Source organism: Psittacula echo, assembly GCF_963264785.1.
Source record: "Psittacula echo genome assembly, chromosome: Z".
Lineage (NCBI taxonomy): Eukaryota > Metazoa > Chordata > Aves > Psittaciformes > Psittacidae > Psittacula > Psittacula echo.
In genome coordinates, this window is record NC_137742.1 from 30043118 (window position 1) to 30068352 (window position 25235).

The 25235-nt window shown below is 39.3% G+C and overlaps 1 protein-coding gene across 5 annotated transcripts in view; it reads left to right on the forward strand.

Moving 5' to 3' along the window:
• Positions 1-25235, forward strand: part of SMARCA2 (SWI/SNF related BAF chromatin remodeling complex subunit ATPase 2) — a 121779-nt gene that overhangs the window by 20434 nt on the left and 76110 nt on the right. For all 5 annotated transcript variants that reach the window (XM_080636701.1, XM_080636698.1, XM_080636699.1 and 2 more), the window contains 5 exons: positions 13666-13995; positions 14965-15066; positions 17845-18094; positions 23585-23711; positions 24948-25121. In XM_080636701.1, the coding sequence (XP_080492827.1) occupies positions 13666-13995; positions 14965-15066; positions 17845-18094; positions 23585-23711; positions 24948-25121 (983 nt within the window). The remainder of the gene's footprint in view (positions 1-13665; positions 13996-14964; positions 15067-17844; positions 18095-23584; positions 23712-24947; positions 25122-25235) is intronic.

Sequence of the window (25235 nt, forward strand, 5' to 3'; positions counted from 1 at the left end):
CATGCTATATGATTTGGGGCCCCTTTGTTCCACAAAAAATCAGTAGTTCCATGTGACAGATTTCCAGTTACTTCGTTTCAGCTTTCTTTGGAACGGCTGAAATGATAGCACAAGGCAGGGCGAATAGCTGAATCCCCTTACTTTCTGGAATACCCATCAGTCATGTAGCAGAACAAAGCTGTGGTTCAGGCCTGTGGCTGGGGCAAGTAATTGGGCTAAGTCTATTACAGATTCCAGTTCAAATGTCTAAACTCCCCCAACTTAATTCTTCCATATCTTATGTGGCTACAGTAAATCTAAATGCATTAGAATATAATTTATTTTAATCCTATGGTGAAAGAGTAGTAAGAGAGAACCACCCAAGCAAACCTGGACAAACCTTCATTAATATCTGTAAGGTTTGGTCAAGAGCTAATCAAAGTTCTTTCTAAAATTTGCCAGAAAATGTAAACTATTTTTACCACATTGCGATATGCCTTCTTTATGTCATTTAGCTTGCACCATAAGAGCTTACATTCTATAAGCAGCTCAATATGTTGGACATTTAACTGGTATTAATTAGTTTAGCAGACAAAGCTTTATATATTGCATAATTTATTATTTTACAACACCACCTGAGGAATCCAACTGAAATTAGCTTGCTATACCTCTATGTCGCCTTTTTTTCTTCTTACACAATTATCTTTTTGCAAAAAAAATGGTGATGGCACGTGAAGATATTCTGACACGTGTTGTGCAAAGTCCCATCTGCTAACTTTGTATTTTTTCTCCATTAGTGTACAGATCTAAGACAGAAAAACAGGTTTCTTAATAGCCTTTGAACTTGTTGGGTACTTTCAATCTGATTTACCATGGAGCTGGAGTCCTATGAGTCCTGTTTCTAGGATTTTTGTGGAAACTGGCAATGTAAAGGAGAGTGAGCTTACTCATGCACACACTCATAGGGTGAGAACAGTGTGAGTTCTCTGAGAATCCATGGAAAGATGCATGGTAAATCTTCTAATCCTGACAAAATTTTCAGTTTTGTTTGGTACAGTGTTAGAAACCAAAACTTATTAAAAGGTTCACTGCCTTGTAGATTCTTGGATGTCTGATAGTTGAGCTTATGTTGCAGGTATGTACAATTTTTAACAATATGTGTGTCAAATAGAAATTGCACCTCATTAGTTCTAGGTCTATTTTTCATATGGCTTACTGTTGCGGGCCTCAAATTGAAGTGGGTAAATCTACACAGGAATTAGTTAATCCTGTGATTTTTGGATGTTTGGTGAAAGGTAGCTGAAGAAGTTCACAACCCCAGGGAATGGATGACCCTGAACTTCTGCCATTAATTTGAAAGCATAAGCAGAATGGTTTGAGTTGGAAGCGACCTTTAAAGTCATCTAGTCCAACACTCTGACAGCGAGCAGGGTCATTGTCAATTAGATCGGGTTGCTCAGAGCCCTGTCCAGTCTGACCTTGAATATTTCCAGAGATAGGGTATCCACCACTTCCCTGGGCAACCTTTTGCAGTGTTTCACCACACCCATTGTAAAAAACTTCTTTTATTGTATCTACTCTGAATCTACCCTCCTTTAGTTTAAAACCATTACCTCTTGTCCTCTTGCTACAGGCCCTGTTAAAATGTCTGTTCCCATCTTCCATGCAGCCCCCTGTGGGTATTGGAAGGCTGCTCTAAGGTCTCCATTTCTTCTCCAGACTGGACAATCCCAACTGTCTCAGTCTTTCCTCCTAGGTGATGTATTCCATCCCTATGATGATCATTCTTGTGACCCTCCTCTGGACTTCCTCCAACAGGACCTTCCTGTGTTGGGGATCCCAGAGCTGGATGCAGTACTGCAGGTGGGGTCTCACGAGAACAGAGTAGAGGGGCAGGATCACCTCCTTCGACCTGCTGGTCATGCTGCTTTTGATGCAGCCCAGCATACGGCTGGATTTCTGGGCTGCAGGTGCACCCTGCCAGCTCATGTCAGCTGATCCACCAGTACCCCAAGTCTTTCTCCATAAGGCTGCTCTGAATCCCTTCATCCCCCTGCCTGTGTTGGTTCTGGGGATTGCTCCAACCTCATGAGTTTCGCATAGGCCCACTTAAGCTTTTCTAGGTCCCTCTGAATGGCATAAAGTCAGACTTGTCAAGCAAATTTACTACTCTTTTGTGGAGATCATAAGCTAAATTGATTTATGAAGTGAAAACAGTTGTACTGAGTGCAGTACGTTATTTGTACAGTTGTCAGGAAAATGGATTCTGGCCCAGGTATGGGGTTTCTCTGTTCATCATTAAAGCTAGTAGTAGTAATGATAGACAGAACTTTGTCCTATAGGCTTACAAAAGTTGCGGGGCTTGTTACCGAGTGACGTTCAGTAACAGAAAGTTAGCACTAAGTAAAATTAATGTGACCTATATTAAATATGTTAAGCTAGTTAAATGACATATTATAAAACTAACTGTAAATAGAAGATAATAATCCAACTGTTGACATTTATAGTTAGTCTTACAGGTTGCTGTTTTGGTTCAGTGCTGTTCAATGTATTTGTTAGTGATCTGGGAAAAAGCGTAAAATCAGTGCTGACAGAGTTTACAGGTATCACAGAGGCTTAACAGTAAAGAGAGAAGAAGTTGATGACAAAGGCTGATCAGGATGCGCTGTAGAATGCACTTATTTCTCTAGCATACATTTTAGCACATCCAACAGTGCTGTATGTCTAGGAGCAAAGTATTTAACTATGTAGGTGGTATGCGACTGTATTGCACAAAGCCAAAAGGCTGAAAAGAGTTCTGGTTATTCTGGCAGACTTAAATGTGTATTGCCATATACGCTGTTCACAAACATGAGATGGAATGTACTACTTACATAGAGAAGCAGGGGCATATTAATTGAGGAGTTGTATCACATTTTCTAATAGATTAGCTGAAGGGTATATCATAGTATTGTGTTCCAGTCTAGTATCTACAGTTCAGAAAAATGTTGAGAAATGTTTTAAGGTATCATCAGATGTTTGAAGCGTCTTTTGTGTGAGGAAAGGCTGAGTGAGCTGGAACTGCATAGCCTGAAAAAGAGGAGGGTTGGAAATACCTGATAGGACAGAGTGATGAAGAGGAATGCAGACTCTTTGCAGTGATTATCAGTGACAGAAGAAGAGACAACTGGCAAAAACTGAAATGTACTTAATTTCACTAGAAAATAAGAAAACATGCTTTTACTGTAAACATGGCTGAACAATACAGAAGGTTGCCCAGAGAGGCTGTCTAGTTGACGTCCATGGAGATAGCCAAAGCCTCATTGGACATTACTGAGCAACCAGGTATAGCTGACCCTATTGGAACAGGTACTTGGGCTAGATGATCTGGAGAAGTTCCTGCCAACCTTAATGATTCTTTGAAATTGTGACTTATTTCTAAGAGAAAGAAAAGAATGATTTGAAACTTGGAAGACTTCAGGGGTTTGTGTGTGAGTGGTTTTTTTTGTCTTTTTGTTTTTTCCTGGAGAATGTTAAACTCCATTTATTCTCTCTGAGAGAGAAATAAAAGATTACTTGCTCACCCTGCACATTCCCAGGTGGTAGGAATGATTGTATTAGATGATTGTGAGGGTCCAGTTGGAGAAAATCCTAGTTTTGGACCATGTTTCAGTTTGTGATCCCAGGAGTGAAATTAAGATGCAAACGAGGTCAAGTACCATAGTTGATCAGTTGGTTTATTGACAAAAGACAATTATTATAAAAGGGAGATTACTGTAATAAAGTGGATAGCGATAAGAAAGATTGAAAAAAAAGGTAGAAAATGAAGCAAGCATTTGGGGTGCAGAGGGAGAGTCACCAGCATGGATCCAGTGGTGTCCCAGGGATTTGTTGTCAGATGTGGTGGGAGTCCTTCGGTGTTCATTGTCGGTATCGGAGCAGAGTGTTCCCCCAAGAGTCCATAGTAGTTGTCTGAGATGAGTATCCTTGTGGTGGTGTCCTTCTGGAGTTGACCCCTTGAAGGTACCCCTGGAGGTGTCCTGATGGAGTTGCCCTCATGGCGCACGGAGAGTGTCCCTCAGGGTCCATAGTAGTCATTGGTGGAGAGTGTCCTCAAGGAGGTGTCCTCCTGGAGTCATCTTTCATGGCAAAGACTCCCTGGTGATATGCCTATTGGTGATTACCTTTTCCCCTTTTTATAATGACCTGGGGGGAGTAGCTCTGTTCTTCATGTCTTGTATTGCAGGTTCCTGGTGGGCCAGTTTCCCTGGTCTTGCAGCCAGCTCTTCAACTGCACAGGTCTGCATCAATTCTTGGGATAATGGGCAATTCCTCACACCAATCCTGGAGGTCTTAGCTCTTTCCCACTTATCCCTCAGGCAGTGGATAGTGGAAGCATCTTATCTCAACTCCTCCCACCCATCTCTGAGACAAAAGATAGGTGGAATCCCATCTCAGCTTCTCATACCCAATCTTTGAGACAATGGACAGTGGAGTCTGATTTCAGATCAGTCTTTCACAATGGTCCAGTGAATTTTGGTACCTGCAAATTTAAATTAGGTGAATTCAGATTATTAAATATCTACATCTTACTTAACAAAGAGAAATAACCTGTGGGACAAAGCTTACCCAAGTATTTGTGGTAGGATTTCTGTCACATGAAATTTAAGTCTACACTGACTCTTTCTCTTCTGTTCGTAGACCAACAGGCGGAGATAATTTAGAGGATAAGAGTCTTATTTAAACAGGTTACATAGACCATTGTAGCTGTAATGGTCTCTTATTGTCAGAAATCAGTGAACCTCTAAACAGGCTCCAAGATCTGAGAAGAACTGGTAAGCTAGAGGACAGAACAATGCTTTTAATTCTTTGAGAATGGAGAGATGGATAGTTGTTATAAAATGCTGCTGTTCTTACTGCTTTGAGTACAACAGTTGTGATGATAAATGCATAGGCAGTAGTCCTGTTGCAGTTTACGGATCAGTTGGAACTAATCACGAAATGAGATTTCGTTGAAATGTCAAAAGTTCCAATAGCAGTCTTTTTAGTATTTTTTTTTTAAAGAAGAAGGTCTTGCAAAAGAGTGTCTCTAAGTACAAAAGCAGGAATCTTTATAAAGCATGTGCTTATGAATGTGGATGGTAAATTAGAAATAAATTGGTGGATTCCACATGCAGTTGTAGATACAATTTATGTAACTAAAACATGCAGCTGTGAATGAACAATCTTGAAATAAAGACCACTGAACTTGCAAAGAACGACTAGATACAGAATTTTGGAAGCAATGATTCTTGCAGTCTGTATTAAGAAATAATAACTGACCCTTTATGAGGTGAGATGACTTATTTTTATGAGCAAATTGGAAACATTTGTAGCTAAATTTGCAAGAACTTTGTAATTTTGCTTATAAATGTCTGTTTGCCGTTTGTAATTACTGTTCTGAGGTTTTTGCATTTTTTTAGCTAACAATAATTAGTAAAGGTGTGCAACTTCATTTAGAGTCTGGATTTTTTTTTCCTTGGTGCTCAGTGAGATGCTACTCCTGTGGAAAGAATCTGTTACTAGTTCAGATTGTCAGATTTTTATTTCAGTCATACTGCAATAGGGTTGTTTTCAGAAGCCTGACAACAATTTACAGGGAAAAATATTCTGAGTTTGTATCTTTCTCCTCAACAGTTACTCCTTTCCGCATTTTTTGCCAAATTGGAGAAAGGGTAACATTGCTGACTATTTCTGGTGACCAGTTTTCTTTTCTTGAGCTTGTGCACAGTGAGGTCCCTCTTTAGTCTTAATATCTTTCTGTTAATGCTAATAGTTTAAATGAAATCTATTGCTTCAACCTCATATTTACCTGTTTAAATAGTAATCTTTTTCTTAACTGAATTAATTGTGTTACAAACTGTCGTCAGTCTCTGTGAATGAACTGTTCCGATAAATCCAGTACTGATATTCAGGTGTGACATTTACTGTTCAAGTTGTTAAACTTTTAAATAGAGATATCCAGAACATGAAAATTATGTTTAGAATTTTTAAGAGGAATGGGAGAAATTGCAAAGACAACCCAAATATTTATGTAAAATAAAATATTTATAATTGAAATCATAAAAAGATATCAATGAGCTAAAACAATTTCTGTGGTTTTCTGGAATTTGGAAAAAATTAAATGCAGTTACTGTAACATAGAAGTGAAATACAGACGAGTTTAAAAAGCTTGGGTGTCGTTGCTTGCTATTGCAACTGAAACTATAAGTATAGCAGGGATTTAAGGTTCTTGGACTTGATCTGTATATATTTTTAAATACAGTATTTGTTAATGCAGTGTTTGTTGAACATCTTACGTAGATACACCAATTAAGTTTAACTTAACAGAATTCAATAAATTACGGCTACTTCATAAACAGTATTAATTGTCTCTACTGTTCTTAAGTTAGCTGCACTTCCTTTTCTGATTTGCTTTACCCTTTTACAGATAACAAAAGATGTGTCATCTTATCCATTTGCCTGGCAGCATAAGACCTCTCAACAGTTTATTTCTAGTCTTAGTTTTAAATGATGTGGACGCTTGGCCTCTCTTTGTTGAGACTTTCAGAAGAGCTTGTGTTAATCCTGGCTGAACTACTGACAAGGAAATGTTATGTTTTGCTTACCTGAAGAAAGCTGGTAGCCTTGGTCCAATCTAAATTTATTTTCCACTGTGTTCTAAGGTGTGATGCTTCTTTACTGTGTACTATGGGCATGTATTTGATATTCCTTATGTTTTTTTAAAAACTAACTGATGGTTGAAGTGATAGTTAACATAAATGAGTTACACAACTAAATTTCATCAATCCTATCTGTATCTTCCTAATCCAGTCACATTTTTGAGTAAAGATATGCCCTTGCTATCAGTTTTGGCAGGAAGATTTGCTGGCAGTCTGTGCTTGCAGCCCAGGTAGCTAACTATATGCTGGGCTGCATCAAAAGGAGTGCGACCAGGAGGTCGAGGGAGGTGGTTCTCCCCTTCTCTTGTGAGACTGCACCTGCAGGTACTGCTTCCAGCTCTGGGGCCTCAACACAAGAGGGACATGGACCTGTTGGAGCGAGTCCAGAGGAGGCCATGAAGATGATCAGAGGGCTGGAGCACCTTTCCTATGAGGACAGGCTGAGAGAGACGGGCTTGTTCAGCCTGGAGAAGTGAAGGCTCCAGGGAGACCTTAGAGCAGCCTTCCAATACCTAAAGGGGGCCTAGAAGAAATTTGGAGAGGGCAGGGGGGTTGGAACTAGATGATCTTAAAGTCCTTTCCAACCCTAGCTATTCTATGATTCTATGATAAGGGCCTGTATTGTTAGGACAAGGGGGAATGGCTTTAAACTGAAAGAGGAGAGATTTAGATTAGGGATATTAGGAAGAAGTTCTGTACAATGGGGGTAGTGAGGCACTGGCACAGGTTGCCCAGAGAAGCTGTGGCTGCCCCATCCCTGGCAGTGTTCAAGGCCAGGTTGGATGGGACTTTGAGCAACCTGGTCTAGTGAAAGGCATCCCTGACCATGTCAGGGAGTTGGAACCACGTGATCTTTAAAGGTCCCTTCCAACACAAACCGTTCTATGGTTCTATGACACATATCCTCAGATATTAATTATTTAAGTCTTGTCAAATTTTGGTGCAGAGTCAAGACCTCTGTTGAATAAGCTGGTGTTTGGACTGGTAAAACCTTGATTCTTTCCATCTATTTATTACCAGGGTTTAGGATTCGTATGTGTTCTCCTCTGTTTAATTACAGCATTAAAAGTGGTCAAAAAAAGAGCTCTCAATTTTTATCTCTCTGGTCCTTCAGCTTTAAAACAGATGAGGAAAATGTTCTTTGCTTCTGTTAACTAAAGTGAAATTAAAGGCAGTTGGATCAGAAAGTTCTTATACAGTCTACTCTCCAAAATTACTTGTGTTCGGTAAAGTGTTATAACTAGGATTTCTTCCAGTGTCAATACTGTAACAAATATACATTGTTTTGACATGTCGTGATGTATTTCTGTCGAACAAGTTGATACCAAAGTGGGATGAAAAGAGCGTTGCTAATTATGCATACAGCTAAGAAAACACTGCCTTTTAACTGCTGAAAACTTGAGAAAGATTTCTGATATAGCCTCTTCTATGACCTATTGAAGGATTATGAAGACAGAATCAGGCTTTCCTCAGAAGTGCATAGCAAAAGCCAAAAAATAATGGTTATGAGTTACGTAAGTGAAATTCTGTTGGGACTTGAGGGAAAGAAGATTCACCATGAGAGTGATTAACAATCACTATCACTGGAGATTTTCTGAACTCACCTAGATAAGACTAAAAAACTGATAAAGAGTGGAGAAACTAATAAAGCTTGGAAATTACCACAGCTAAGTGATGGGTTGGGCTGCTTAGTCTTCCTTTCATGAGGGTGTTGGGTGCTTTCTACTCTGTATATATTTCAAAACTAAAAGTTACGTGTAGTCCTGTAGAACTCTTCTGTTGCAAGTGTTCTTCAGCCTTGCTATTTAGTGCTTTTGCCATCATCTGTTCTGGAGGTTAAATGAAACAAATTTCTCTGTGGAAAATCTAGGGAAAGAGATACTTGGCAATTCAACAAGTAAGAATTAATGTGCTAGGTATTTAAAAATGTGCTGAATACTTCTTGTGGAAATTCATGTGTGCCATGGAAAAATGCATTTGAAGTACTTCATAGCAAGATCACAGAATCACAGAATGGTTATGGTTGGAAAGGATCTTAAGATCATTTAGCTCCAACCCCCCCAACCCTGAGGCAGGGATACCTCACCATAGACCGTGTCACCGAAGGCTCTGTCCAGCCTGGCCTTGAGCACTGCCAGGGATGGAGCATTCACACCTTCCTTCAGCAACCTGTTCAGTGCCTCACCGGCATCACAGTAAAGAACTTCTTCCTTATATCTAACCTGAACTTCCCCTGTTTAAACCTATTATTGCTTTTCGTATCGCTACAGTCGCTAAGGAAGAGCCCCTTTCCTTCATCCTTTTAGGCCCCCTCAGATACTGGAAGGCTGCTATGAGGCGTCCACACAGGCTTTTCTTCTCCAGCCTGAACAGCCCCAACTTTCTCAGCCTGTCTTCACAGAAGAGGTGCTCCAGCCCCCTGATCATCCTCATGGCCCTCCTCTAGGCTTGTTCCAACAGTTCCATGTCCTTTTTATGTTGAGGACACCAGAACTGCACACAATACTCCAAGTGAGGTCTCCCGAGAGCAGAGTAGAGGGGCAGGATCACCTCGTTCGACCTGCTGGTCAGGCTCCTTTTGCTGCAGCCCAGGATACAGTTGGCTTTCTGGGCTGCGAGCGCACACTGCAGCCGGCTCATGTTCATTTTCTCATTGACCAACACCCCCAAGTCCTTCTCTGCAGGGATGCTCTGAATCTCTTCTCTACCAAACCTGTAGCTGTGCCTGGGATTGCTCCAACCCAGGTGCAGGACCTTGCACTTGGCGTGATTGAACTTCATGAGGTTGGCACTGGCCCACCTCTCAAGCATGTCAAAGTCCCTCTGGATGGCATTCTTTCCCTCCAGCGTATCAGCAGAACCACATAACTTTGTGTCAGTGGCAGACTTGCTGAGAGCACACTCATAGAATCATAGAATGGTTGGAAAAAAGTGGGAGCATTTGCCACTTCTTTGGGCAACCTGTACGGGTGCTTCACCAATATCTCACCGTAAAGAATTTCCATGATAAAAGACTGTTTCTCACATTGTGCTTATAAGTGAATGGAATTCCTCCAGATTCAAAATGCAGTGGAGCTAAATAACTGTTTCTGGTTACCCACTGTAAATCTAATATGGTAATTCCTGCATCCGTACACTGTTTTAACTACTGTTCCTGAAAGCACCATCAACCTTCGAAGTTCTATCTTTCAGTTAAGGCATAATGGATTTTTCAAAGGGTGCCTTTGAAAATGACCTGTAGCTTACCTGTTATCCATGTTGCCGAGAAAAAGTTTGAACAGGATTGGTCGCAACATTGACCCCTGAGGGACACCACTCGTTACTGGTCTCCTGCTAGACATTGAGCCATTGACCACAACTCTGCGTGTGGCCATCCAGCCAGTTCTTTATACACAGAGTGGTCCATCCATTAAAGTGATGTGTCTCCAGTTTAGAGACAAGGATGTCTCGTCAAATGTTTTGCACAAGTCCAGGTAAATGACATCAACTGCTCTACCTCTGTCCATCAGTTCCGTAGCCCCATCATAGAAGGCTACCCAATTGGTCAGGCAGGATTTCCCCTTAGTGAAGCCATGCTGGCTGTCACCAGCCACCTTGTTGTTTTTCATGTGCCTTAGCATGCCTTCCAGGAGAATCTGCTCCAGGATTTTGCCAGGCACAGAGGTGAGACTGACTGGTCTGTAATTCCCTGGGTCATCCATTTTCCCCTTCTTGAAAATGGGGGTTATATTTCCTTTTTTCCAGTCGTTGGGAACTTCACCCGACTGCCATGATTTTTCAAATATGATGGCAAGTGGCTTAGCAACTTCATTTGCCAGCTCCTTCAGGACCCGCGGATGGATTTCATCAGGTCCCATGGACTTGTGCATGTTCAGGTTCTTAAGATGGTCTTGAACCAAATCTTCTCCTACGGTGGGCCCAAGGTCTTCATTCTCACAGTCCCTGCGTCTGCCTTCCAAGACTTGGGTGGTGTGGTCAGAGCCTTTGCCAGTGACAGCCGAGGCAAAGAAGTCATTGAGAGCCTCAGCCTTCTCCAAATCCAGGGTAGCCAGTTCTCCTGATAGCTTGCAGAGAGGGCCCACATTATCCCTAGTCTGTCTTTTGTTAGTAACATACCTGTAGAATCCCTTCCTGTATCTCTGACATCCCTGGCCAGACTCAATTCTAACTGGGCCTTAGCTTTCCTAACCTTATCCCTAACTTTCTGAACAATGTCCCTGTGTTCTTCCCAGGCCACCTGTCGTCACTTCCACTTTCTATAAGCTGCTTTTTTCCTTTTTAAGTTTTCGCTGCCTGTCTGCATATTTCAGGAAGGTGTCTGTCTTTGCCTCTGTATTGAACATTGTTATGGGTTGTGTCTTTTAATTTTTTTCTTCCATGGCATATGCAGGTTAAATTCAATTTTTGTGGGTCTTCATGTGTCCTTATTCAGAGGCCGTGTGTGCTTACCTGTATTAGAGCATGTGTAATAACATAGGAAAAAGTAAATGGTATAGAAACTTCATTATGACAGGTTTATGACTCTGTATATTGTTACACTGCTAAGTCTGCTGAAAGTTTTCAAACTCTAAAAGGAAAATTTCCATATAGCTTCATAAAATTTAGGTTCTGTAAATGCCACATTTTAGAGCCTTTTCAAGAAGTTTGGAAGGCTTTTGTTTTTTTCCAAAATACTTTATTGGAGTTCTGGTTTTCAGTATTACTGTTGTCAAGCTTACTTTCCTATTACCAAGAATCCCAATGCATAGGACTTTGAGGGAGAGTTAAAGTGTCTCAATAAAGGCCTGCTTCAAAAAGTCCTCTGTTCAAAACAGCCACAGGCGTGCAATTGGTACTGTCAGGACTGAAAACAAGTGCTTAGTATCTTACAATACAGTTTTAGATTTTTATAATCTAGATGAATTTCAAGATCCTGGGTCTGAAATTTATCAGTGGTTAAAGAAGATATAACTTGAGGGGGGAAACTTCTTGGGTTTTCTTTGAAAGCCAGTTTTGAAAAGTGTAATTTGAAGTAGGTGCCATTTAAAGTAAATTCCGAGATATAGAAATGTATTAGTAAATGAATAAATATTGCATTAATCCCATTTTATAGTATAAAAAAATAATGCAGTTTATATTTTGGTTTTTGTTATGGCAGAATGATTTTTTTGTTTAAAGCAGTGTGCAACATGGATTTGTAGCTTCCCTTCTTAAAAAAAGAAGAGGCAAAAGTAAGTTAGTGGAAAAAGGTGAAAAAGTGGTGTAAACTTACCCTTATCTATAATTGCTTTTATCGCCACCAGGGGATGTATAAACAATTTTTATATTGACTTAGTAAATAACTTCAGTAATTTCAAGTTTTTAAGGTCTTTTTCATCTTTTGCGTTGAACTACTCATCTGACTTTCCTATTGTTCTCTTGATTTGCTTTTTTTTCCTTATTATGAGTCTTCTTTTCCTGTCTTCATCTTCTTTAGATAACTCAGTGTGTTGCTGTCTTGTCTTACCTAGGCTTTTCCCATCTCAAAACCATTTTTTCGTATTCATATTTCGTATTCGTATTGTATTTTCACCTTATTTTCCTCTTCCAGAAGAACTGAAGTGCTCTCTTCTTTGTCCTTTATCTCAGACATTTACAACCTTTATTTGTACAAGATTTTCATCCCCAGACCTCAGCATTGATGGAGTTCCAATTCTTTAGCACTCTCATCTATTGGCTTGTATAAGTTCTAGTAACCTACAGATACTGTCATCTCAGAAAAGTTGAGACTGCTTTGGGATTTTGCCTGTGTTGCCCTTAAGGGTCAATACGAAGAGTGAAGCAAAAGAGAGGGCAAAATTTCTGTGATCTGGACTGTGTAGAGGAAATTGATTTAGTTTCACTTTAAAGTGTCAGGAACAGTGGAGAAAGAATAAATCTGGTGTCAGAACCATGAACTTTGGTGTTCTGTGATCCATGGCTTACTAAAGAATATGTAAGACAGAAGATTCCTTGATTCATGGGTTTTTTTGCTGGTTTATATTTACTATTTCTTTTTTTTTTAATTCTTCAGGCTTTTCAAATTGGTAAGCATTTTTTGTGTTCCACAGTACCAGAGTACTTTAAATGGGTAAATGATTGTCTTTTTCACTCTTCATGGGACCTCTTTACAATCTGTTGTATATTACCTGAAGGATTGCTCTTTATTTTTTTTTTCTAACAAGCTACATACTCTTGGTATTATCACCAAAAATCTATACCATCTGGTTTCATGGATGCCTTCTGAAGCTCAAGGAAATAAGTATTAATGTAATTAAAAGTAAAACTTAAACTGCATTCACAAGTGCTATACTAAGATACAAGCACTATTTGCTTCAGAACTGTGCTTGCTTTCATAGAACTTTATAGAGTAACAGTCTTCAGCACCTTCTTCAGAAGGTGATTTTTGTGCTTGCAGTTGATGTTCCAAGTTCTTGAGCACTGAGATGGTAAAAGGCATTGAACATTCTTTGTCTGGCTCAAACCTTTATTTTGTATAAATTAAAGAGCAATTACATAAAATTGAAACCATCTATTTCTGTATGTTGGCAAATTTTGGCAAAGAGGGCATGTATCAGTGAAGGGGTTGATGTGTGTGCATCAAAATAAACTCACAATAATATGGTGTAGAACAGGCAGACTTAACAGCATGTGTTCCTCAAGGAAGTATTTATCTAGCATTGTAGTGAAGCAGTACCACATCCTTATGCTTCTGTATTGTATTCTATGTTTTAGTTTGTCTTACTCCAAATGTAAAGGTAATTGTTAGTTTTAGAAATTGTCGTATGATATAATCATAGCTCTTCTCAAAAAATAGCTCATGAGGCTATGTTGGTAGACCAGGAAACTTCAGATTGTACTTTTGTTCTTACAGAAAGTAATACTATGTAGGTCAGCTATCCTTATCTGAGAAAAACATTGTATACTGAATGTACTGTTAAAGAAGTATGATGGAATTTAGATTTGATTAACCAGAGAGGTAAGTTTGTGATCCTCTTACCTGTTCCAGGTTACATGTCTCCACACCCTTCTCCGCTAGGAGCACCAGAGCATGTGTCCAGTCCAATGTCTGGAGGAGGTCCAACTCCACCCCAGATGACTCCCAGCCAGCAAGGACCCATTATGCCAGGAGACCCACAAGCTATGAATCAACCTAACAGAGGTCCTTCGCCTTTCAGCCCTGTACAGCTGCATCAGCTGCGGGCTCAGATTCTAGCATACAAAATGTTAGCTAGAGGTCAGCCTTTACCAGAAAACCTTCAGCTTGCTGTTCAGGGCAAGAGGACACTCCCTGGCATTCAACAGCAGCAGCCTCCTAATGCCTTCAACAGACAGTCTGGTAAGTGAATCTAGGCCTTGTGTCATTGCGCAGGTAATTCTTGAAGTTTTGCTTGTGGAAAATGAAGAAATGGGTTCTGTGCAGGGCTGTAATTTGGGATTGTATTCAGGTGTATTAAGTGAACTTTGGTTTTAAGCTTGAGCAAGTACGTAAGACACATCTGTTATTAATAGGATATTGTCAAAACTGAAATAAAAGTGATTTCACTGTGCAGTGTTGTGTCTATTGTGATTATACTTTTCATTTTTTTGAATGTTAATTATACTTTACTGATCACAATTTTACTTGTTTTCAGAGAGTGACTTTTCAGACTCCGGTCACTGCAAAAAATTAGATAAGAAAACAGGGAGCACACTGACAGATTATTTAGGTTGTGAAAGTAAAACAAACCATGTATAGTGTACTTTCATGTGAAAAACATAAGGAAAGAAGGGTTTTACTTTTTTCTCCTAATGATAATAGAATTACAATGCAAGCATGTTTTAGTCCTAAGAAAAGGACCGAAAACATTAAATGCCCTGCACCTATTTGTTTGTGAATCCCTCCATTGCTGAGTTGGCATTAGAAATTGAGGGTTAAGATGATACTATTTTCTTTTAGTAATGATCTTAATTTCACTGGTCACCTAATTTCTGTGGGTATGGTTTTGCTGCTGAGTAAGGTTTTTTAGGAGACAGAGGACAGAACCTTGGGAGACATGGTTTAGTGTGAGGTTTCCCTGCCCATGACAGGGGGGTTGGAACTAGATGATCTTAAAGTCCTTTCCAACCCTAACTATTCTATGATTCTATGATTATTTTAATATGCTTCATTATGTATATTTTTTCACAATAAAATCTATGTAAATTCGTATTTAATGAAGAAAAATACTACTTGCCTGAATACACTAGCATGCTGGAAAAGAATGATTTTCAAATACTTCAAAATGCTTTGTGTCTTAGTAAGTTTATTTTCTCTGTCCAATTGCAGGGATTGGGTTACATACAATGAGTGGTGCTGCAACTGGACCAGGCCCTGCTCCAGGGATGCCTGGACATACAGCTGCCATTACCCCTAAAACTTGGACTGAAGGTACAGCAGGATATAATGCTAATTTTACATCATTCGTTGTGTGCAGGGATATGGTTAAACAGCATAGGAGAAGTTGGTGAAAAGATGCAGGGTTAAAAAAAAAAAAAAAAAGAAGGTAGAATTGCATGCAGAAAAATAGTGTACCCTTTACTGTGACTATGACTGGAATTAAGGAGAATCTAGCCATTTATTAATCTGTGAATTACTAGACCACATGAAATTACTGCAATTGTTAAGCAGCCTGAACATGAAGCACCTTTTTTTTTGATCAGAATGAAGTACGTAAGCTGCCTGAGAGACACCCATAAAATCTACTTAATATATTATGTTCTGACCATATTAATTAGATTGCTTTGAAAGTTCAGTGTAGTATTTGAGCTCTAATGAAGAATGTAACTTTTTCTCTCTGCATAATAATCAGGTTTTGAACCAAATCATTCAGATCCGGGTTTACAGGCTGTAAAATTACTGTATCACAGGCTTGCAAATAATGTAGGCTTCTCATACAGTAGAAATGTTACGTTGTTGCTTGTGAGTAAATCTGGGGATAGTGATGACTCTATGATAGGTGCTGTCATAAAAAATTCATTAGCTTCTTAGGGCAACATGAAAATAAAATACTAATATGTAATCAGATGTAGAATTGCTTTTCTTGGAATACTCCGAAAGAATACTTACAATTTGAGTAGGATAATAAACAGGGAGGAAAGTGTTTCTTGAGAGGTTGTATGTCTGAGTTTACTAGGCACTGTGCCTTCTAGCTCAAATGCTGCTACTAAAAAATGCTGACAGAGATGAAGAATTGCTGAATGGATAGTTTTTATCTAAATAATCCAGGACGTCATAATAATAACAGTCTGTCCTGTTTAACTATAAGCTGCTTATTGTTTGTCCTTTTTCACTGCTGTTTATTTAATAAGAAAAAAGCTGTCTGTCCTTGCTGTGTCTGTTTGAAAGTTTTATTTAATGCATTTTTTAAAGTTGTGCTTATTCCTTTAAATGTATTTTTCATTCATTACGTAGTTGTTTACGGTAGTGTATGTTTTACAGTTTGATTTGCATCAAACTGAAAACTGAGGCAGCACAGAGGCATTTGGTGGGCTTGCTTTCTTCCCTTATTTTAATAAGCTGAAATTGAGTGTTGTTAAATACAAGTTCTGCAGCTTGTGCTCAAGTTCCTTTTCTTGAGTTTGGTGCAGATGTGCGAATGACAGGTGGTGGTCTCCGAAGGCATCTTTTTATGTAGCTTTCAGGATATTGGTTTTGAATTAAGGTTGATTACGGGATTGCAGGTGTACGTTGCAGTTAAATTCCTGTAATTCCTCAGAAAATCAAGTGACATCTTCATTGTTGCATATCTGTTGTCAGTGGCAATTTGTGAACATCTGAATGCATGCGTGACTTGTCATAATGGCATACTGAAATCTGTGACCCTTAGTGTTTGCAAATGGCAGGTACAATTTTCATGTTAACTGAGGTGTTAAATTTCAAGACGATCACCTGAACACCTGACAGTATTCAAGGCCAGGCTGGACAGAGCCTTGGGTGACATGGTATAGTGTGAGGTGTTCCTGCCTATGGCATGGGGGTTGGAACTAGATGATTGAAGGAAGTGATCTTGCCCCTCTACTCTGCTCTTATGAGACCTCACTTGGAGTATTGTGTGCAGTTCTGGTGTCCTCAACATAAAAAAAGACATGGAACTGTCGGAACAAGCCCAGAGGAGGGCCACGAAGATGATCAGGGGACTGGAGCACCTCCTGTATGAAGAGAGGCTGAGAACGTTGGGGCTGTTTAGCCTGGAGAAGAGAAGGCTGCGTGGAGACCTCAGAGCAGCCTTCCAGTATCTGAAGGGGGCCTAAAAGGATGCTGGGGATGGACTGTTCATCAAGGACTGTAGTGACAGGACAAGGAGTAATGGGTTAAAACTTCAACAGGGGAAGTTTAGATTGGATATAAGGAAGAAATTCGTTACTGTAAGAGCGTTGAGGCACTGGAACGGATTGCCCAGGGAATTTGTGAATGTTCCATCCCTGGCAGTGTTCATAGCTGGGTTGGACAGAGCCTGGGGTGACACGGTTTAGTGTGAGTTGTCGCTGCCCATGGCAGGGGGGTTGGAGCTAGATGATCTTAAGGTCCTTTCCAACCCTAAATATTCTATGATTCTATGATCTTAAGGTCCTTTCCAACCGAACACATTCTGGGATTCCATGATTAGAATGCTGTAAGATAAAACAATAATTTAACTCCTAGTATTTGAAAAACTTAAGTACAATTAATAGGAGATTGTGACCAAAAAAAAAGCTATTTATGGATGACAGGTACTTCTGAGTAGAAGTTATAATACGGCTATCTATATCTCATACTGCTGTAAAAGCAGACCTGCTGGTACTTGTCCGGTTGTGATTATAAATGCCATCTTCTATGTAGTGCAAGGACAGAGAATAAAATGCAGACTTAGGTCCTGCACTGAATTAATTCTACAGCTGTTTCACTTCTTCTAATGCTAGAATTAAAAGTCAGCAGGAATGAGAGAAGAAATGGCATTCTTTGTAAAGTTTCAGGTGTCTTGTTTTGCTTTTGATCACTTCTTGCAATGTATGGTATACTTTCATTTTAGTATATTTTTTTAAATACAGAGTGTAATTTGTCTTAAGGTGCCTCTTCCAGTGATTTTGAATGTTTGCCTTAGCTTCACGTTCTGTCTTCAGAAACTGGCTTGATTTTCTACCTGCTTTCCATGTTTCACATTGTGCATAAGTGCTTTTTATGATGCAGGCCAAGCCCCAGACATGAGTGTCTCTAATGCACAGCAGAAGCTTCCTGCGGCACCCCCAAGCGGGAGGCCTTCTCCTGCCCCCGCTGCTGCCCAGCCAGCTGCTGCCATGCCTGGGCCTTCTGTACCACAGCCACCACCTGGACAGCCTTCACCCATTATTCAGCTGCAGCAAAAGCAGAATCGCATCAGCCCTATCCAGAAGCCACAAGGGTTGGATCCTGTTGAAATACTCCAAGAACGTGAATACAGGTAAAAGCAAATAACAAGATTCAAATGCATGTGCACATTGCTATTTTTCACTTACTCAGCTGAAACTGCTTGCAATTAACTACCATAGAGACAATAATATAAACTGAGTTTCCGGAGAGAGACTGTGTCAAAGAGCAGTGTGGAAACATCAGACCAAACCATGATTTACTTCTATCTCAAGTTATGAACTATGGAACAGTAGAAGGCACATGAAGTAAAGCATACTTGCAGTATTACTGCAAAACAGTCTCAAGGACTCTCCTGTCTTAGCATATTATTTGGATGCTCCAGACACTGAAGATTAGGAAATCAGAGTCCTTGTATTGAACAGGTAAACTAGTTTAATGCAGAATGTTTTCAGAACAAAAGTGAAGTTAGAAGGGAACAGTGGAGATCGAAAGACTGATAAGTTAGTTGCCACAGGAAAACCAAATTTTATTAGTGATGATGGGATTGGGTGGACTGCCACAGAGTAGAGAGAATATTAAGGAGATCACAGACAATATTATTAAAAAAAAAAAAAAAAAAAAGTTTGCCAGGAAGCATGATGTTTGAAAGTTGCCTTCTGAGTGCCCTAATTAGATGGCAAATTGTATTCATTACAAAATAGAGGATGACATTTCATGTAAAGTTAGACTTCTTCCCTCTTCCCGTCCACAAGGCTATTAAACAGTTGACCTTAGGAATCTGTTTGACAGAGGGATCTTGACCGACATCTGAAATACGCTCCTGATTATTATCAGTGAGGGGAAGAAAACTGCACTTGACATATTTGCCTGGTTTGAACTGATGTTGTATCTTCCAGTTACTATAACAATGAGTTTTGTAGGGAAAGGTAGCCAAAAGGGATGGTGTGCTTACTGAAGAATGGTTTAATGACTTTCACTTTCTGAAGGTGAAACACCATGAAGTATTTTGGAATGTGTACCACGTCCAGAATCCAGGCCTTGATCCCAGAAAAAGCTCTTAATTTTACCGTAAAATAATGCTTAAGAAATTTATTGCCATGTTGTGGTCATTTTGTCAGTCTTACCCTTTTTGCCTTAGGACTGACTGAATGGCCATAGTTGTTTCAGCATGAGCAATCACTGTTCCCTGACATCTTTTCCAGAATGCTTGTAGAACACACTATTACATGGTTTCACAGTTGCTATGAGTAAAGAATTGTACCGACATGAGCCAAAGAGTCACATGGCCAGTATAATGTAACATTTCTGCATCAGCCTGAAATTGTTACTCCTTCTGTCTTTCCAGCCCTGCTCTATTGCACTATTTGTGCAAAACTATTACGTCTTAGTATGCATAAATGGAGGAAAGTGAAGGAGTGACAGTAAACAGCGGTGCTGCATTTACTAATACAGAGAACCAGTTGTATATCTATTAGGTTCTAAATAATCTGATCTTCTTGGCAGAGTAAGTGAGGTGGAAGCTTGACAGGGATTCAGCAGCAGAAGGGTTTTATTTCTTATGGTAGTGTATGGGTAGGGGTTCAAGCTTTTCTAATGTTGAACACTGTATATCCGAATGCTTAGAACTTCTGGAATACTTTCATTATTTAAAACTGTGTAAGTAACATTGGACAAAAGTTTTAAAAAAGTCTGTTTAACAGCTTTTGTGCTTCGGACAATACTAGACTTCGCTTTAGTATAGGCAAGTTTAATACAGAACCATGATATATTCACTCTTTCTTCATAGAAAGGGGGTGGAAAAAAAGCCAATATAAATAATCGTGTCCTAAAACCAGTGAAGCTAGAAAAAGCTTCATGAAATGTTTATCTCTTGAGATCTCTCAGTAGTTAACTTTTAATGAAGGGCTGTTATACTTTGAAATACTTAGAAAACTGTTTAAATCTCTCATTTTCATGAAAAGACAGAATTATCACATAGGTATTTTAGGGATTGATACTTCAAACATGCAGATAGACCCAAAAGGTAAAATTTCAGTATGCTGCCTTATTGAGGGAAGTGTGAGCTTTGAATCTCATTAATTTAGGAGTTCTTGAAAATGTCAGATAAGGTTCACTCAGTGATTCCCCTGTTTTTGGCTACATACAATCATAGTAGATTGTATGGGTAATGTTTTGGATTTATGCTCAGAACAGGGCTGATAATACAGGGATGTTTTCATTATTAGTGAGCAGTGCTTACACAGAGTCAAGGCCCTTTCTGTTCGTCAGGCGCCCAGTGAGTAGGTTAGGGGTGCACAAAAACTAGGAGGGGACTCAGCCGGGACAGCAGGCCTCAACTGACCAACGAGATGTTCCAGACCATATGGCGCCATCGTGCTGAGCAATAAAAGTGGGGGAACATGGGCAGGGGCAGGCACCCTTCTTGGGGACTGGCTGAGCATCGTTCAGTTGGTGGTAAGCTGTTGTTTTCATTTGCATTTCTTGTCTTTCTTGGGTTTTATTTTCCTCTTTTTTTTTTTCTCTCTTTTCCTCAGAGTAATGAAAAAAAAAATAGTTAATGATCATACTGTTTTTATCTCACTCAGAAGTTATTATCACTTTTACCCTTCTGATTGTTCCCCCATCCCACTGGGCCTGTGAGGGAGAGTGAGTGAGCAGCTGCACGGTGTTTAGTTGCTGGCGAGGGTTAAACTATGACAGTGACCTCGAACATGGGTTTCTGGATTAAAGGTGTGAAGTGTGGTGATGGGAAGACAGTAATTTAGTGCTAACTCATGAGCTACAGGATAAAAAGTTAATTGCTGAGGCTTTGGGCCACATCTCTTGAATACACACTTCTCAAGGGTGTGGCAGTCTTTCAGGGGAGAGTGTTACTGCATAGATATTTCTGTTTCTTAATGGTTCATGTACATGATTTATGTATTAGACCATGTCTTACACTCAGAACAATATTGTAAATGTGAAATACTTTACTTTTGCTGTTACAAAATGACTTTTTTTTTCAGTGACAGCAATTCTTTTTTGCTTTCCTGGATACTAGTAAGTTACGTGATTTATTCCAATTCATCAAATAGGCCATTAGAAGTACAGTACAGCGTTCCCATTCATTAACCATGTTAAATAGACCAATGCAGAAGAAGAAGCAGTAATACACCTATTAATATATTGCAGGATATGAAAAAGCTTTGAGTCTAATGAAACAGCAGCAGCCTGCTTATTCTCACTCATAAGCCTTAATATGATTATAAAAAAGGCTCCAGCGTATATTAAAAAAGAGAAAGAAAATGGACAGTTAATGTTGCTGTCAAATTCACATGGTTGTGCCAAGAAACAGTCTGCAGCATATGTTGATTTGAGATGAGATTATGTGATAATTGGTGTTAATCTCTGTGTGACTAAAGGTAGATAAAAAGAAACTTAGATATTTTACATTCTTATCAATATAAGAACTTTAAATTATTCATATGTAGAGAGCTGTTAAACTTGCTATGTTCCTTGAAATCTGGCCAGAACGAAAAATTCGTACTGTGCCTTTGTAAAAATCTTCTTAACACTTTCTTTAAAATAAAGTGCTGCTTTTTAATTTCACTGAATAGATCTCTTAAAACTAATAATGTTTGTAATTTGAAGTTGTTCTATTATGTGTAAGGGCTTTTTCCACCTTTTTGTTGCTAATTAAAGAAAATACACTTGCTGGTGTCCTGTAGGTTGTCTGGGGTTTCTTTCTGTTATCTGCAAAGTCTCTTCTTATCTATCTTCATGGCTTATTGCGTGGCATCCGTGCCAGACGGGTTTGAATATGCAAGCATAACCTCTCTTGTGAACCTCCAGTTAATGAGGGAGAGATGTACATCTCTTGTTTTGCAAAGAGATCTCTGGGTAGATGCACTAGCCACTTTCTAGATGGAGGGTGATAAATTGCTGAACTGCATAGATTAATTGAATATATCCTCGAAATGATGAGATTATATCCTTCAGGTGCTTTTAAAAAGCACCTAGGAGACCTTTTTCTTTGGATTCTGTTTACCTAATAGCTACTGTTGTTTTTCCATGAAGACAGCAAAAGTCCAACAAACTGCAGGCATTGCTCTTTAAAGACTAGAAGGTGGCTATGGTGAGAAACACTTCAGGTAGCTGGACCTGGACAAGTACCTGTAGCTTTTAATGAAACATTCCCATATTGGGAAGTAACCCTTGCTTTACTTTGCAGTCTATATAAAAACCCAAACCTAATTCTGCTTCAATTCTTTGCTCTCTGAAGTACACTAACTTAGTTCTCTGTAGTAATGCAGCAATACCTCCTTCTTATTCCAAGAGTTTTGGAAGTCTTCTGGCAATATATATATATAAAAAAAAAAAAAAAAAAAAAAAAAAAAAAAAATGCACGCATACTTCTAGGAAGTTTAGGAGTTTTAGTTTAGGAGTTTTAGGAAGGAATAAGTGTAGAAGTGATTCCAGTTGCCTTTAAGATTATGTGTGGTCATGATGCATGCAGTTAGTGTGAGATGCTAGTATTTTGATTTGTTCTGACTCTGTATATAGGGTGCAGCCATTTTGCCTAATGTGTGATCTACTTTCCAGCTGTGAGGCTGACATATTGAGTGTATGGGAGTTTATGTCACTGTTCTAATACTTGGAGTGATGATAGGGGGCATAAGGGCCGGGGAAGAATGATCCCTGTATGCACGGAATATCTGTAGAAAGTGCTTGCTTTCTTCCCTCATGGCAGTTCCAAAGTCCTCATTGCAGGAAAACAACAGTATACACCTTTTCCTGATGTCATCTGATGTTTTGTGCTTTGTGAAAGTAAAGAAAAAGTAAAAACTGAAAGTCCTGTACAGTGTAGGGAGATAACTTCCTCTTTGGTTTGTTTTTTTTAGGGGGGCAGTTTGTTTCTTTTAGTTTGTTTGTTTTCCTAAAGCATGTGAGATATGGAGGGTATTGGTACAGTTGAACTTAGAGGCAGTTTTTGGATGACTTACGATTTTGGAGTCTGTTATTTTAGAGCCTTGGCAAAATTTGCTGTTCACAAAAGCACTTACTTGTAAATAAACCCACAAAAACTTCTGTTGGGCTTGTCCGTTATTCTCTCTTTCTCTCTCTTGAATTTACAAATGAATGCAAAAGGAGCTTGTAAAGGAAGAGTGAAATAGAAACAGCTATGTAAGTGTGAATACTTTACTAATCAACCTTTCATTTGTCAATAAAATACGCAAGTAGAATTCCAGATATGAAGGAAAGTTTTGTCTATGCCATCACTGACTACACTATGTATAAAACAAAGAAGCTTGAAAGCGGAATCATGTATAGAATGAGTAAAATAAAGTTCCCAAGTTTATTTCATTCGTATGCTTTTAGCTAAAATTAAAAGAAGGGCTAAAGGGGAATTTTCAGTATTAGACAATTCATTTTCATAGTGGAAAAGAATACCTAATGTCACTTTGGAAAAGCCTGTTAGTTCAGAAACAATTAGTAAAAGCCAAATAAACACCTCAGCTAAATTGTTTATTTTTACTTTATGATTTTTATAGCCACTTACAGATTTTTCCTGGTGTCTTAACCCAGTTTTCTGTTAACTTAGGCTTCAGGCTCGAATTGCTCACAGAATCCAGGAACTGGAGAACTTGCCTGGTTCTCTGCCCCCTGATCTGCGAACCAAAGCTACAGTGGAGTTGAAGGCACTTAGGTTACTGAATTTCCAGCGCCAGGTAATGCCTTTTGCTTCAGGAAAGTTCTCATAGATGTCACACAGAAATGTGTTCATGTAGCAGAGGGTAAACTGGCAAAAGGCTTTGCAGCAGCACTGAGCCTAAGCATGATAGCAGACTTGACCGACAAGCAAGTCACGGAAATGTTTAACTTAGATTTTATTTTGTTTTGTTAAAAAAAATGTGTAAGTGTTCTTTTTGCTTCCTGCTTTATCTTCCAGCCTAAAGTGTAACCATAGAACGGTGTCTCATAATGCACATGGCATTGGCGCAAAGACAAAACAAGAGCTGGACATGCTGCAAGCTGATTTTCAGCACAAATTTCAATAGACAGCTCTGTCTGGGCATACTCTGTATTTATCGTGGGTCCCTTGTTTTAGGAAGAATTGTATGTTAGTGCTATTGTGATATTTCTCTAGTGGTCTGTTTTCAGGATTTGCACTGTGGCACGCACTTTGAAAATCATGCATAACAAGATCATAACTAAGATACAAATTGGATCTTGAGTACATGTATCAGCAAATGAGTTTCAGAAAAGAAACCACACTGCCAGACTCTTACAGGCCTCTTGCCATTGGTTTTTCCAGCTAGTTTGGAAGAACAAAGAAGTGATTTGGCAGGTCAAGAAAAATACTTCCTGACAGAAGCCTTGGCAGTAGTTGTACCATGGTGTCCAAGACTTTCCTTCCCTCTACTCTTGGCACACTTTTGTGATGAAGTTTTGTCAGAGATCAGATGAAAAGCAGCAGGCTCTCCCAGCTGTACTGCTGAGACTGTAGAAATACTGTTCCAGTGTTCCCATAACTTCTTCCTGTTTTCTCCTGTGCAGCTGGCACTGAAATGAGTTGTCAGTTGTGTTCACGTCCAGCTGTAGTAAGTATGTATGTTGTTCATTTGTGTTTTACTTCAATGGTGTAACATTTTGGCAAGCCCCTTTCATTGTAGCAAGATAGTCATTTGCAGCATCTTGTAAACAAGGAAGAAATGATGATTGAGAGTGATTAACAATTTTGGCCATCCGTTGGCAACTGAAGATATGTTTAGAGGCAGACATAGCTGCTGCAACTGTATTGTATAGATGCTAGATCTTTTCAGAACGGCAGTATAAATGAAAGAGGAGGTTGGGACATCTTTTGGACTTCTACTGTTTCATTCTTCCAAACCAGTGTTTAAAGTTGTTCATATATTAAAAATGATCTTTTTTTAAAAAAGTGTTTGTTTTTTTCCTACTGGTAGCTAAGACAAGAGGTGGTAGCTTGCATGCGACGTGACACAACACTGGAAACAGCACTGAACTCCAAAGCTTACAAACGAAGCAAGCGTCAGACTTTGAGGGAGGCCAGGATGACAGAAAAGCTTGAGAAACAGCAGAAGATAGAACAGGAGAGGAAGCGTAGGCAGAAGCATCAGGTATTTTAACTTACTAGTTGTTTACCCCATGACGGAACTGCAGCTTGCTTCGCTGTGTATGTCTTCTCTATTAAATACTTTGTTTACCTTTGGAGTTTCTAGTATTAAAAACCA